Source organism: Onychomys torridus, chromosome 5, assembly GCF_903995425.1.
Source record: "Onychomys torridus chromosome 5, mOncTor1.1, whole genome shotgun sequence".
In the NCBI taxonomy this organism is placed as follows: Eukaryota; Metazoa; Chordata; class Mammalia; order Rodentia; family Cricetidae; genus Onychomys; species Onychomys torridus.
In genome coordinates, this window is record NC_050447.1 from 5452564 (window position 1) to 5468504 (window position 15941).

At 42.3% G+C, this 15941-nt stretch overlaps 1 protein-coding gene across 1 annotated transcript in view; it reads left to right on the forward strand.

Annotated features, from left to right (window-relative positions):
• Ttc29 (tetratricopeptide repeat domain 29) overlaps positions 1 to 15941 on the forward strand; it is a 202233-nt gene that overhangs the window by 140859 nt on the left and 45433 nt on the right. The window contains exon 11 of the mRNA XM_036188837.1: positions 3560 to 3788. Coding sequence (XP_036044730.1) covers positions 3560 to 3788 — 229 coding nt within the window. The remainder of the gene's footprint in view (positions 1 to 3559; positions 3789 to 15941) is intronic.

Sequence of the window (15941 nt, forward strand, 5' to 3'; positions counted from 1 at the left end):
GTCTGTGTGCAGTTGGAAGGTTTCTCTGGTCCTGCCCAGCCTGCCCTTTAGGACGAATCTCTCTCACCCGCATCCTGCAGCCTTTGGTCCCAAGTAAACACACAGGGACTTACATTAATTACCAACCATACAGCCTATAGATCAGGCTTCTCACTAGCTAGCTCTTATAACTTAACCCATTTCTGTTAATCTATAAGTTGTCACGTGACCATCGCGTCTTGCTTCTCCTGGCAATGCTGGTGTCTCTCCAGACTCCACCTTTCTCTTTCCTGTCTCTCTCCTTGGATTTCCTACCTGCCTCTAAGCTGCCTTGCCATAGGCCAAAACAGCTTATTTGTTAACCAATGGGAACAACATATAGTCAAAGCATACAGAAAGATAGCCCCCAGCATCTGTCTGATTGGTATGGGGGATCCCAGCCATCTGTAGGCAGTGCTACCCCAAGGCAGGCTAAGTGAGACATGAGCAACAGGTGTGTAAATGGAGTTCCTTCCTGCCCTCTGCGAGTTCCCATCCTGGCTTTCCTTCATAATGGACTGCAAGCTGTAGGGAGAAATAAATGCTTTCCTCCCCAAACTCTTTTTGGTCATAATGTTTAATCATAGCAATAGACAACAAGCAGGAGAGCTCGCTAGCAGCCACCCCATCTCATCCTTTCTGCCTCTGTATTGCTCAGGCCACTTACTTTAATGGTATTGCTGGTAATAAGTTTCAAAATAGAACATTGTGAGACAGAAGTTACAAGGCAAACTGTTATCTTGAAAAAAACACTGAAATTGGCGTATTTTGTGATTATGGTAGTGCTTTTATTATTTAAATTAATGCATCTTAAAAATAGTCTTTATTGTAGTTAAACTTTTATTATAAAATCTGGAAGAATGGGCCTCCCATGCCACTCTCTAGATGTGATCTTTTGATAGAATGTTAATTGAAAATATATATAATGTGTCCAAATGAGAGTATTTTAGGGGAGATAATCAAGTATCTGCCCATTATGAGATTTCCCATTCCTAATAAGATAAAACAATAATCACAGTTAAGAGAATGGCAATTCTTATGTCAAAATAACAGTAAAGGGCCAATGAGACATCTCAGTGGGTCAAAGCGCTTGCTGTTCAAGCCTGATGACTTGGGTTCCATCCCCCAAACCCATGCTGGAAGAAGAAAATTGATTCTTGAAAGTTGTCCTCTGACCTCCACAAGTGTGCCATGGCATATGCAAGCCCACACTCACACACAGAGACGCATACACACAGAGAGAGAATGACTTACCCTTAGAAAACACTCATTTATTTTGACTTTGCTTATTGGATCTGTTAGAAACAGAATAGGCATGAAAATTCTGTTACAAGCTCTGTTTCAGGTCTATGATGTCACTGAGCTCTTATGCTGGAATTGCCAGGGACTGCAGAGCCCTGGTTGGGGTTGCCATCTCGTGGATGGACTAATGTATGTATAATTTGCTGTGCAACCTCAAGCTCCTATTTAAGATTGTCAGAAATGATTTCTAGAATCATTAGAAATTTATAATAGAAATGACTTGAAAACAAAGATGAACTTTAGAAAGTTATACAGAATTTTAGAGGAGATTAATGTACATAGTAAGCTTATGTAAGAATGAAGGATGTGGGAACACAATAGACACTAAGGAAAACTGATTCCCAAAAGGTACTTAAAAAAAAAAAAAAAAAAAAAGATAGCATCTGAAAAGAATGAATAGTGATTGAGTTTACTTGACTGTTTTAGAGACATTTTCATTGGTAGTAGTTCATGACAGACAGTCGTCAGTTTGAAGGGAGGACAGTTACCTCACGGTAGTCCTGTCCTAGGGAGAAAAAGCACTTGGGTTAAATAAGGCCCAATCACCATTTCAGGCATTACTGTCTCCTCTAAAAGCGAGCCACCTGCCTCCGTCCCTTGCTGCCGAGTGTCACTGGGGCCACGCAGCCTCACACATAGTGGTTGCCCCATGACTAAGCAGATAAATGCACGAGTTCATTTTAACACGTCTTTAAATAATGCTGGAAGTTTAAATATGTGCCCATTTATTTATAGCCCTTGATTGGCCAGATTCAAACTCTCAACCCAAATCAATGAACAGCCTTAGGCTCAGAAGTATAACAGGAGCAGTTAGACGCTTCAATTTCTGTTTTTTTTGAAAGGGCTATCCTGTTGGCACGCCTTTAATCCCAGCACTTGGGAGGCAGAAGCAGGTGGATCTCTGTGGAGACCAGCCTGGTCTCCAAAGTGAGTTCCAGGAAAGGCACAAAGCTACACAGAGAAACCCACCCTGTCTCAAAAAAAAAAAAAAAAAATCAAAAGGGCTATCCTTGGCAAAATTGTGCTTTTTCATGGAGTTTGTCCTTTCTCATTGGTATCTATCAGGATAATCTGTATTTTCATCATCCTTAGTATTTCTCATGGTTCTCAATCATATATAGTTGAAACATGGATGCCACCTTTCACATGGTTTTAATCAAATTATCTTTTCTTTTTAAAATTTTTGTTTTTTGATAGAAGAATGAATTGCTTATAGCAACAAATAATGATTATTACATATACAATATAAAGGAACTACACATCAATCAGCAAATTTGGTCGAAGGAATAATTTGAATAGGAAGCGTATATAGTCTGCCCTATGGACACAGGACATACACTGTTACATGTGCTGCATGTGAGTGTAACCGCTCATCACCATCCCGCTGTCAGGTGTCTCCTTACTCGTCAGTGTGACCACTCATCAACCTGCCCCACTGCATAGAGAGCTATGGATTGAAGCTGCATCCCCTCTGTGCTGGTGTGTGGCCTGAAGATGTATCCATGGGGTTTGAATACCCATTTCTTTCACAAAGTATGGGAATAGAGATTAAAATTGTATTGCAAAAAAATCTCTCCTGTGAAAGTTTCTTTCGACAGGAGTATTCAACCATGTTTTAGATATCTCTATTTTTTTCTGTGTGTGTATGAGTATTCCTATGTAGCAGGCACAGCTGCGTGGGTACACATGCATGTAGAGGCCAGGAGGTGAAGCCATGTTTCTTCCTTATCCCCTCTCACCTTCTCTTTGTTCTAGCCACATTGCAATCCTATGTTTTAAATCTAGCTTCTCCCATGATCTTAGCTAAGCAGTGCAGGTGCATCTAAGGAGAGAGAGGCAGTGACCCACATCAGTAGACAGCTGCATGTGTTGCACTGACATGGCATCAAGTGCCCTCCTGCTACAAATAAAAACAAGAGACAGCTGTATACATTCCACTGAATAAATACAATGCTATCATTAGTAACACTGTGCTGAAATCGTGGCAACCAGCTCACTTTCCCCAGCTTCCTCCTGCTGCTGTGTACTTCATGTGTTTCAGCCATAGATGTAGCTTTCTAACCAAACTAATTTCAAAATTCTGACCATCAAGTGACCACTGCTCACAGAAGACAGCCTTTTGATGAAAAGCCAGCTTGCCTGCTCTTTCTCTTCAAAAATGGGTGTGCCGAGGTGAGATGAGCAAATCTGTGAAATGGGTGAGGTAGGAAATAAAAGAGTGTTCTCTCTTGCTCACTAGGGGCAGTACAGCAAGGCTTCTGAGTACTTCCAGCAAGCTTTCCATACCACAGTGGAGCTCATGAAAACAGAGCTGATGGATGAAACCAAAGTTCACTTCGGGATAGCGAGAGCCCACCAGATGATGCTGACGATGAAGAACTACATAGAATCTGCAGACATGGACAGCCTCAACTGCCTGCTGTCCTGGAAAGAGAGCAGAACTCAACTCAAATATGACCCAATTCTGGGTAAGGCTTTGGTGTTTAGATTTTGTATCATCCATGGCAGCCAAGGTATTTCTGTTGGAAAGGTTTGTTCACGTGTTGGTGACTTGAACTTGCTTGGTAATTTTGTTTTTGTTCATTCGTTACTACACTGGAAGTTGGGTGTACTCTCCTGCCAATCATACTGGTACTGTCTAAGAGAAGCATACACCAGTGGGGGTGATCTGTCCTATCAATAATTCACCATCCTTGAGCTGGCACTTCCCAGTCATCTTAGAGACTACACTATGTACCAACCAGATGTAAGGAATAATTTAAATAAGGAGTAAGGCATGTGAAATCAACTTAGGCTTTTTAATCCTATCGAGTCACATAGCACACAGATGAGAGCAACTGTAGTGACACACTGGGACACATGGTGTCCTTTACTGATAGTACCTAATGTTATTTTTATAATCTTGAATTTGGGAAATATTTTATAACTATGTTTCTTCATACTACTTTTTCTTATGAATAATTAAATTATTTTATTATAAACAACTAGGCTAGTGTGAGGGCCAGCTTTGGGTGTTAACTTCACTAGACCCTAGGCATGAAGCTTGGGTCATCAAGCTGGGTGGCAAGCACCTTTACCCATTGAGCCATTTTGCCCACCCTGAATACCAAACTTTTTTACCTCATTGTTAGATCGTTGAGAGTTCATTCCACAGCTTGGAGCTACCTACTGTTGATTTTAATGCGGCAGCGCAATGTTATTTATTAAGCAGCACTGTTACTATGTGAGAAAAGCCATGAGGTATGACAAAACCCCCTATAAGAGTTTTATTAGGAGAAGGAAGGGACAGAAGAGAATGTTATCAGGCCTGTGGAAGACATGTGCATGGGGGTGAGGTGGGAGGAGAAGATAGGGGAGGAGTCTGTGTAGCTGGAGTTTTCTCCAGTCCTGCCTGGCCCACAGTCAGGACAAAGCTCTCTCACCCGCCAGTCCCACAGCTGCTCAGACTCAACCAAGTAAGCACAGAGACTTATATTGCTTACAAACTGTATGGCTGTGACTCAGGCTTCTAGCTATCTAGTTCTTACATCTTAAATTAACCCATTTCTATTCATCTATACCTTGCCACATGGCTCATGGCTTACCAGTATCTTAACATCTGCTTCTCATCATGGTGGCTGGCAGCATCTCTCTGCCTCAGCCTTCCACTTCCCAGAATTTTCCTCTCTCCTTGTTCTGCCTATACTTCCTGCCTGGCTACTGGTCAATCAGCTTTATTTATCAATCAATCATCCACAGCAAGCCTGTGACCAGTTTTTATGCATTCCCCTGCACATGTACGCATGGGCTTATGGAGCTATGCCACACATGCGCATAGATTGCATGATCATGCTATGCACAAATTATGTGATCACGCAGCACATGGATTACGTAGTATGTAAGGCCCCTTGCTTGGCTACTGAACTGCACATGTGCAGTCATGTAGCTGGAGAAGTAGCCAGGAATTCGAATATTCTAGACTCTTTGCTTATTATATAAAAAAAAAAAAAAGGTGGGTGAACGGGGATGGGGGCGCTGTGTCTCCTAAAACTGCTTCCAGCTGACTTGGTGGGCATCAGTTAACTCTTGGAGGATGGGGAAGGGGGGGGGCTTCTGAGGTAGCCAGGTGTCCTTGGGTAGTGGATTATCATCGGCTGCTTTGGGAATTGTCTGACAAGGTGCTATCCAGGTGGATTCAAGCCGGCTCCAGAGATCACTGACCCATCCAGGTGGATTCTATGGAGCTTGGAAGAATTTTTAAACATATTAAGAAGCAGCCATGGGAAATTTAAAATCCTGAGCTGGTGACCATGATATTGTAATGTTTTAGTACTCTGCTGTATTGGTTAGTGTTAGTGGGGGGCGGATATTTGGAACATGCTCTTAATTTTTACCTGAGATAAGCCTTATCTGAGACAGATTATTTTAAGGCACCTGTTTCCTTTATTAGTTTAGCATTCAGGAGACACAGGTGATAATTGCTGAGGGCTAACAGTAATAGATTGTTATATTAAAGTCTGTTTTTTGCAGAGCCCACACCCTTTTGAGTCTGGGGGTGTAAATACCTCTGGACTGTTACTATTCCTTAACACCTGGGTATACTTGATTGATAAAGGATACAAAAGAGTATTCCTTGGACTCCAGCTCTATGGTGGTCCTGTAACAATTAGCTGAGTAGTTAATTAGGAGAGGGAACCAGGAAGGAAGAGCTTGTGGGGTGATGTCCTCTGATACTTGAGAGAGCAAAGCCCTGTCTGTGTGCATGAGGAGGAGAAGCACTTCTGACAGATCTGGAGTGAGGCACATGGGAGAAGCAAATGAAATGAAAGCTCCTACCTTTGCTTGAAAATCTCTTCCCATTAAGGGCACACGGCAGGTTGGCACCACTAAAAATGTGTGTGTGAGAGGGATGCCCCTGAAAATACAATTAAGTGGTGGGGTCTGATGAGATAGGTAAGGCTGTCCCCCTATCCTGACAATAGGAAAACGAGGAGATGTGGGACTGAGTAAATGGCTCAGTGTCCAAAATGGGAAACAGATCACCCCATGCTGCATCCTGGGTTCCCTGTGAGCCCGTGGCCAGGCCTAGGAGGTCTGCTGGACGTCTTTGTTTGATGTCCCCATGCCATGAGGTACACGGGGGCAGTCAGCTGACCAATGTCCGTCTCGGTGGCTCTTCAGACCAGGCTCAATTGATAGCCCAAGTGGGGCAGGAAACACACAAGTCCAGTGGCCTTTCTACCACACTTTAAACAGGGACCTGGAAGCCCTTATGCAGTAGCCGCTCAAATAGCGTGTGCCAGCATTTGGCAATTCTGTTCACGGGCTTTCTCATCTCTCCCATGGTACCTTAAATGCCACAGCTGAGACTTCCACCTGTGGGGTCAGGAGACCTCTCTCCAGATGCTTAAGTTAGCCCTGATGTCAGGAAGCTCTGGAAGACATGAGACGAATTTTATTATGTATCTTGAATTACGTTTTTTAGCTTTTATAGTTTACTGATTTGAGGGAAGCCTCAGGAAGACCCGCCAGGAGGCAAGTTATGACGTGGTCTGTAGCTAGAGAAGCGGATGGTTATTGTAATCCCAATGTGGGTCCTGATCGGAAACTCGTTTTCATGCGTCCTAGCCTGCTTCCAGACCTGTCTGTGCTTCTCAGGGTGGCTGAGAGCGACGGTAAGAGAGTAAGTGGGAGCCAGAGTTGGGCAGTTAGAACGGCCTGATGCGGAGAGCGGAGCGGAGGTCAGATAGGCGGAGGTTCTTTGGAGTCAGAGATTCCTCGGGTTCAGGTTGTCCTTGGGCAGGAGAGAAAGACTCAGAAAGGGAGGGCTCAGAGCTTAGGTGAAAGTGTGGGGATAAGGTAACTCTTTTCATTTGCCCGTTCTCTGGCAGAAGTTAGATAATTCCCATGAAATATCGGTGTCCAAGCAGCCATTACATGGCCATATTTATGGGTATCTCAGGGATATTTAAGGTGTTTTTCAGAGGAGGAGGAGGAACAAGAGGAAGAAGCCTCTATGTCCCATGACTCCAGCTAATAGAAGAAAATAAAAAACTAAAATAACAAACGGGATCCAAGACCCCAGTCTCAGGCCAGCCTGGTCTACAGAGACCTGGTCTACCAAGACAGGCACCAAAACTACACAGAGAAACAGAAAAACCCTGTCTCGAAAAACAAAACAAAACAAAACAAAACAACTCTTCACTGGCTCTTCACTGAGTTCTGATTAAAGGCCTCTTGACCTTTCTAAACCAGTTCTTTCCTGACTGCTTCCTACATTCACTTCCCCTCTCCCCAACCCCCATCTCTCACCTCCACCTCCACCCTCCCTGCCCCCACACTGCACTCCTGATGATCACCTTCCTTCTAGCTCAGTCCAGTCAGGTCCTTAGCGAGGGTGCCTGAGGCCCCTCCCACTTGAAAATGCTCTCTTCTCTGGCCTCAAAGCCTTCATTCATTCTCTTCAACCATTTCAGTTCATTTTCTACCATGACCGTTTTTTTAATCACCTTAACCGCTCAATTAAGAGCATGGGTCTCTCAAACACACTTTCCGAACTCTGGGTATTTTCTAGGAAGGAAGATGTGATATTTGACATCTGCAAGGTGCCAAGTAAATGTTTAAATCAAATAGAATTTGAGATGAGGCTGCAAGCCCGACGACAAACCAGTTTGCACTAAGCACGTTTTAAGCTTGTGTTCAATGTATCCTTGGGAAGCCCATGATGCCACACTATTTGGATTACCATCCAATTATCACATGAATGAAGGATGGTGCTCACCAAACAGGATGTTGACAAAATGAAAAAGTACAAGAATATTATTTGGAAATCTGAGCAGCTTTTAAGTTTTCAACTTCCACCTTCCTTGTAGGACGAGGCATCTTTAATCTTGCTATTGAGGGTCCCGTGTATTCAGAACAGAAAAAAAAAAAAAACAGATCAAAGATCGGAAAACTACATTATGAAAGTTGTGCAGTTATTGGCACCTCAGAGACTTCTGTCTTCCAAACAAATCATTAGCTCAAGGAACTGCCAATACTCTTTTAAGCAGACAACATGACCCCCTAAAGGAATGGAGCAGAGAGGGCACTGAGGGGCTCAGATGAATGCAGAGGGCGACTCACCAGCAAACCACTGGTCCTTGTTCCTCTAGAGGGACTACAGCAAGAGCAGGCACCTTCAGACTCTTCTAATACTGGGAAATGGTGGAATGATTCATACAGCCTGCCCTCCCCTTCCAGCATTGAGTCTCCCAAATTAAAACACTGAGAGGAAAAAAAAATCAAGTTTATTACACCTCAATAAAAAGACTCAGTCCTGAAGCAACTGCAATTGTTTGGTTCTGGAAGGCTCAGGGGCCTATGAACTTGGACTGAATTCTCCAGAATAGTATTTACTTCCCATGCCCAAGATATTCTCACAATCAAGGAAATGTGTGTTTTTACAAGAAAGGGTGATTCATACTGCAATCACAGACACAGCAATAGAAACAAATGCTTTCCTCATTCAACTTAGCAGCAGTGTTAACCCAGGCATGCAGTTACAGCCATTTAAATGCCAATGATGTGAGCTACATCATTGATGAGAATGATATCAGTAACGGGGTTTCCATGCACTTTCTCATTGAGGCCAAATATAAATTATATCAGAGAAATAAGATGTGAATGCCACACACCAAAACAGAAGGGTACACAAGCCAGTTGGAATGCAAGGACATTGTCCTCGGTGAGATGTCATGGAAAGGTTTACAGGGACTGAAAAATGATCATCTCGGCTTTATGACCCCTGCAACAGTCTTCAGGAAATGCCATGACTTGGTCTCACAGCTCTTGAATCTTGTTGGCTTCATGTTGCACCCAGAGTGTAGTACCAAGCCATTTTCTAATGTATACTTTGCATTTCTCATTCATGAGCTTTTGAAGAATATGAAAAGGTCATCTTCATAACCAAGCCCTCATATTCTACTGTGATTGGATACTTTTTCTATAGCTTAATAACCATAAGTATGAAGTGACAATAATGGAATTATCCAACTAGCTAGCAAGCAAGGTTTAAAAAAAAAACTTTTATTATTTGTTTTTTAACAATTTCATACATGTACATAGTATATCCCCCCCACCCTCTCTGAATTCCCACCTAGCCCCTTTGTACCTCCTCTTGCCTACGAGTCCCTGCTCCTCTTTAGTGTCTTTTTGTTTTGTGACTCACTGAGTTTAACCAGGGCCATCTCTGTGATGATGGGTTTGGAACTAACCACTGGAGCCCAACGGATTTATCTGTGGCTAACTACCTGCAAATGATGCTTCTTCTCCCCCAGAGTCCATCAGGAACCAGTCCTTCAGGAGGGAGAGGTAGGACCTTCCCAAGCCCTGCTGAATCATTGCATGCAGCCAGAGCTCCTGGGAGATCACAGGTGTGCTGGCTGTGCCAGGCCAGAAACTAACACATCACAGTCCTTCTTCCCATTTTCTTGTTCTTACATTTTTTTTTCTGCCATGTTCCCTTAACCTTTGAGGCAGTAGTATAAATGTCTTGTTTAAGGATAAGCATTCAACTGTCAATTACTCACAGCACCCTGAGCAGCCAGGCATCTCTGTATTCACCATCACCCCTTACAAAGAGAAGCATCTCTGGTTAAGGCTGAGATGAGCACTTGTATATGGGTATAAAAGTAGATACTTACAAGGAAATTTGGTGTTATGATAAGCTAAAGAAGGGTAATAAATAGTCATAAGTTCTCCACTAGGGCTGAAGACCTCATCAACCATGAGTTTTGTTTGTTTGTTTGTTTGTTTGTTTGTTTGTTTTTTACTGTATTTACATTACATTATCAAGGATTCCTTCCTAGGGGTAAGCCTCATATCTACTCAAAGAGAATTTGATTATTCTGATAACAGTCATACCATTATGGCTTCAGTAGGCACACCTTGTCTGACAGGATGACATTGTGGTTTATAGGATTCTCGGCTGGGTGAAACCATTGATGCCCTTCCTCCCTAAGCAGCCCATATAGCACCTTTCAGCACCCAGAAAGCTAGTCAGCAGAAGGGAAGCTTCCTCTTCAGTTCCAGCTTGATCTCTCTGTCTTGTAGTCGAGGGATGTGGTACCTTCAGCAACAGGATGTTATCATCTAGTTCCTGTGAGAAACTATGAGTGGTAGGCCTTGTTGAGGGGGAGAGTAATCTCTTGGGTTTGCCTTACCAATGCTCATAAAGAGGGTAAGTTACACCTGACTCTGGGATTTTTGTTTAAAAACCTATGACTTTTAGGAGAGGATGTATAGGATGTCAATCTCCATCCCCATATAGGTTTCCATATTGCCTAGCCTACTCTGACTCCAGAAGCCTCAGGACTCTTGTCAATGGCAGGACCACAGCAGTAAGGGTGCTGGTGAGAGACTTGGGGTAGCCATCTCTCTGTAGGACAATTTGCAGATTGTACATTTATAGTCTACATGTCAGCCTGTGATTTTTTTTTAGGGTAGAAACCCTTAAAATACTGTATTAAAACCCATTTCTAGTCACAGCAAATGAGTTGGATGAGACAAATAGGATAAAATATTAAAATATGTTCTTTATGTGTTCCATACCCATGTCAAAAGAAGAACACCAGTGTGTACCCTTTCTGTTAGCCTTACTTAAAGTGATCATGTGAATCTGGCCCACAAACATCAGGAAACTCGTTCCGTACCTTCTGCAGCTTATTCAAAACAAGCATAATGCCCAAATGGGAAATGTCTGAAAGAGAGAAACCAATACTTATTGCAACAAAATTCTAAAAGAAAAAAGAAGAATTTGAGTGTGGATTTTCAATTTCCTCATTCAAATACACGTCACCAGCCTTCACCTATTTTGTACAACACAAGTAACAAATTACTTCCTACAGAATAAAGTATTTCTTCAGAAACTAAAACTGGCTTCATTGGGAAATAATAATAATGACTCCAGTTCCCTCAGGTTGAGAGGTTTGTTTCTTATTTTCTTTTTTCCCTCACTCTGAAAATCTCCTCTATCTGCTGCCTTGGTTCAATAAAAGAGAATTCTTGATTGCTCCGACAAAAACTAGCCTTCTTTTAGATTCCACTCACAGTGCTTGGTAGCTGGTGGTGTGACCAGGCTTAACTTTCTAGAGCACACTGAGTGCACCTCTCCTAAGGAATATCTAACTAGGCTTCTCTGCTCTACTTTTGTTTGCTTTTTGTCTTTATTGATAATTTGAGAGGCCTATGAACAGTATTTGGGTTATTTAAACCATGCAAAACCAGTGGAAGGTTTGCATTTGTAGGTCTGGGTGAACCCTATCGTCATCTGGTCTTACCTGTTTCATTGCCAGAGAAGTCTGTCTCCACTGTCCAGCTATGTCCCTTGACTTGACTTGGGTCTGACATACTAAGAAGGTAGCTAAATCCTTCTTCCACTGCCAGAATTGGAAACATGAGGCCCTCTCTCTTAGGTACATGTCACTTTGGTAAATTTCTCTTAGGACAATTCTGTTACTGTCTCATCTAACATTCTCTTCTGAAGAAAGAAGTGACACACTGTTGGTACTTGAAGCATGAGCATTGGAGAATATCAGTGTTACTGGCTTCTAATTCATCCTAAACCTTCCCCAACTGGGAATTCCTCTTTAAAATTATAACCTGGTTCTAGAAGTTTCTTTTCTTTAAATTTTCTTATTCTAAGATCCTTGTGTTTTTTAACTTAGTTTTTAAAGGTTTTACAATAGTTTTATTTTAAATTATAATATACTTATGTTATTCTACCCCCTAGGGCATGATTTTTTATTTCTTTTACTTTTGACATTATAATGTAATGACATCATTTCCCCTTTCTCTTTCCTCCCTCGAAACCCTCCCAATACCCCTCTTTGCTCTCTTTCAAATTTGCAACCTCTTCTGTTCATAAACTGTGTGTGTGTGTGTGTGTGTGTGTGTGTGTGTGTGTGTGTGTGTGTGTGTTATTCCTAAGTTCATAAGTACAATCTGCCCAGGCTGTATAAGTTATTTGTGTATATGTTTTCAGGGCTGACTGGCATGTGTTTTCCAGGAGAGAACTATTTTAATTCTCAGATATGAGTGAATATAACTTGGATAGTTTGGCATAATTACTAGAAAACTGCATGTTTTTCATGGTGCTTTCTCTTTTAGAAATTGCTTACAGTAATTTAGAAGTCACACTGCCTTGAATGCCAACCCATGGACATACATCAAACTTCTTGTGGATGATGGTAGTCTCCTGGGGTTGAGCACAATATAAACCATATGGGAAACACTGGGCCATAGTCTAGAGAAGAAATGCAATGTCTGTCTCTACCTTTCAGCCCCAGGCCGTCTGAGCAGTGTCAACGCTTCTGAACTGTAACTTGAAGTCACTATGAACATACTTGAACTTGCTTCCTGAACTCTCAGAGGTACTGTGGTAATATTTACCATGGTCAAATCCTTCAACGATGTTATGATTGGATAGCAAGAAAACTTCCTAAAACCATAGATATCCAAATGGCTGAATTAGCTACCATTCAGCCAAATTAATTCACAGATTTCTCATTCATCTACCTTCACCTAAGGCTTCACAGTTAATTTTACTTGAAAATTTATGTGATGAAACATGAACATAGTATGTTCCTTGGTAATTTGATTGGCAGGAAGCAGAGAGAAAAACATTACAAGCACCACTTTTTAATAATTGATAATTACGTACATGTATCCACTAAGTTTAGGCACACAATCATATGACTAATTATGTTGGAAATCAAGTGGATGCCTAAATAGACGGCCATGCCCTGAGGCCCTCCCCTGTTCCTGCTGTCTCATTTAACCATGCAAATGTTATTAAGCTTTCCTGGCTAAAAATCTTCAAGCCGGGAAAGTGTAATTGCATAGATAATTATGCATAATTTTGTCACTTTCTACATCTAACACAGAATTCTTTAACTTTACCTTCTATTGAGGAACCTTCTCAGTAAAATGGAATTCATGAAAGCTAAGTGGAAACTATTTCTCTTCAAGATTACCTTTTGACTCTTGTAAACCTATTTGAAGAAAGAAATAATAACAATAATAATAAAGCTATCTACAGAAATTAAAGATATCTGTGAATGAAGCCCTGCATTCATGAGTAAATCAAATTGAAGAAGTAACTCTGCAATTAAATAGAATTATAATCACACTTAGGGGAACCTAGGTGGACCCTGGCTCACAAGATTCCCACCATCTATGAGGGAAAGTAGCAAAATGGGTCTCTTTTTAATATATACAATAAACACACATTTCATAAACCTGTGTACAAACTGAAGAGCTGGGATTCAAGACAGAGACTCCCAAATAAAAATGCAGGTAGCAAATCTTTCAGGTTTGTATGTATCAAATCCAAGATTACATAGCAGTGAGAACACCCGAAGCCAGGTGGTGATGGTACACATCTTTAATCCCAGCACTTGGGAGGCAGAGGCCATCAGCTCTAAAGGCCAGCCTGGTCATGAGTTCCAGGACAGCAAGTGCAAGGCCCTGGGTTCGATCCCCTGCTCAAAAAAAAACAACAACAACAACAACAACAACAACAAAAAAACTGCATTGAAGTTGGTGAATCAGGACAATCCCTTGCGTTTTCTACTATACACAGTGTTTTTAAGATGACTTATGGAAAATCAAACCTCACATTAGCTCCAGGCAGTGTCTCAAGGTGGCATTCAAGAGTCACTTGTACCACAGTTATAAAACCCACATAGAGTTAGTGTAAATGGGCGTTCCAGGGCCCTCAGAATGAGTGGCCAAGCCTCTAAGGGTAGAATTTACGAGCCTGCCTTCAGTACAAGCCTGATTCTTGTATATGAGAACTGTCCTTAGGTTTCTTTAATCTTTCGGTGTTTTAGCTGATTGTGTAGCTGGTTTTTCCTCCTGACTATATGTCATTTCACTAAAATACATAAACCCATGTACTGGGTCTTAAAACAAGTTCTCTCAACTCCAAACTCATTCCCTCTTTTAAATGTACACACACACAGCTCTTTGCATCTGCGTGATGTAGTACCGCACGTGTCCCTTAAAGAGACTGCATTTCCTAGCAGATGAGTTCTGTGGGAAGTGATTGTAAATTCACATGTGGGAAGTGATTGTAAATTCACATGTGAGCAGCAGCAGTTGGATGTACTCCTCACATCTGCCTCCGGTGCTCAGGTAGCTCACCCGTTTCACACCCAGAGCCCACCTAACTGTGCAGCAGGGTTTCCTGAGGACTTGCTGTCTCAGTCCCAACCCTGTGCCACTATGTGTCACCTCCTGATTTACCTAACATGATCTACTTTTTTATGCCAGTTTTATCTCCCCAACAAGCAGGTCTATCCATATTGACTGTGGCTAAATATAAGCCATTTGCCACTCCCCACTTCCAAGTGGTAAATGATACCATTTCCTGGTGTGCTGCTGATTTTCACTGGGCTTTACACTCCCCTGTGGCACAAGCAGGATCTTCTTGTCTTATCATTCATTCTCTTTAAATACATTCTGGACACAATAGCTTCCATGGTTTCTCCTTCTCCCCCTCCTCTTCTTCTTCCTCGTCCTCGTCCTCGTCCTCGTCCTCGTCCTCGTCCTCCTCCTCCTCCTCCTCCTCCTCCTCCTCCTCCTCCTCGAGACAGGGTTTCTCTATGTAATTTTGGTGCCTGTCCTGGATCTCACTCTGTAGACCAGGCTGGTCTCGAACTCACAGAGTTCTGCCTGCCTCTGCCTCCCAAGTACTGGGATTAAAAATATGTGCCACCACCACCCAGCTTCCATGGTTTCTTTAGGGAATGACTTTCCAAACTCCACTGATCTGTACAGGAAAATTTTATCTGGTTGGTTGTAAAAATAAAACACAGGAAACACCATAGAGAAGTTACATATAGAGCTGGTGAGATGGGTCAGTGGATTAAGGTGCTTGTTGCCAAGCCTGACTTCCTGAGTTCAATCCCTGAGACCCATAGGTTGAAAGGAGAAAACTCCTGGGAGTTGTCCTCAGATCTCTACATGTGTGCTGTGACACACATGCAGGAAATAAATAAATATAAAGAGAAACAATGTCATATGCCACATGCCTACAAAATAAGGCTCCAACCCCACTCATTGGATGTTTGTGAAGAATGGGGTTTAGTACCTCATGTTATAACGTTATTTTGTAAAATGTTGTCCAAATTCATATCTGTTTTTCCTGTGGCTACAATAATACTGTATTCCACTATATGCTTTCTCCCCTTAGGGAGTTCCCTAGAGCAAAGCATATAACAGAGGTGCTTTCCTTGTCCCTCAGCCAAAGCAGAATATTCGGACTCATGGGACTGTATCAGAATAAGCACCTCCTGTCAATTCAGCTTTGAACCACAAAGAGGCCAGATTCTCACGTGTTCCAGGGGCAGCACAGGGTTAAGGTGGACTGCGTGGTTCAGGAAGTGTCGAGCTGACTCTCTCCACAGTGAAAGGCTGCACAGTCCTGGCTAATGACTTGTAGGTACTGAATCCTCAGGTCTCTCAGGTGGGTTCAGTCGATCAGTTTCAGCGGAATGGTGAAAGGCTGAGATAAAGTAAACTGACGTTGCTACTCATTGTAGGCCACAAGCTGCACCCAGGCAGCTGAGACCCTGGGAGCCCTCTTCTCTTAAACAAAG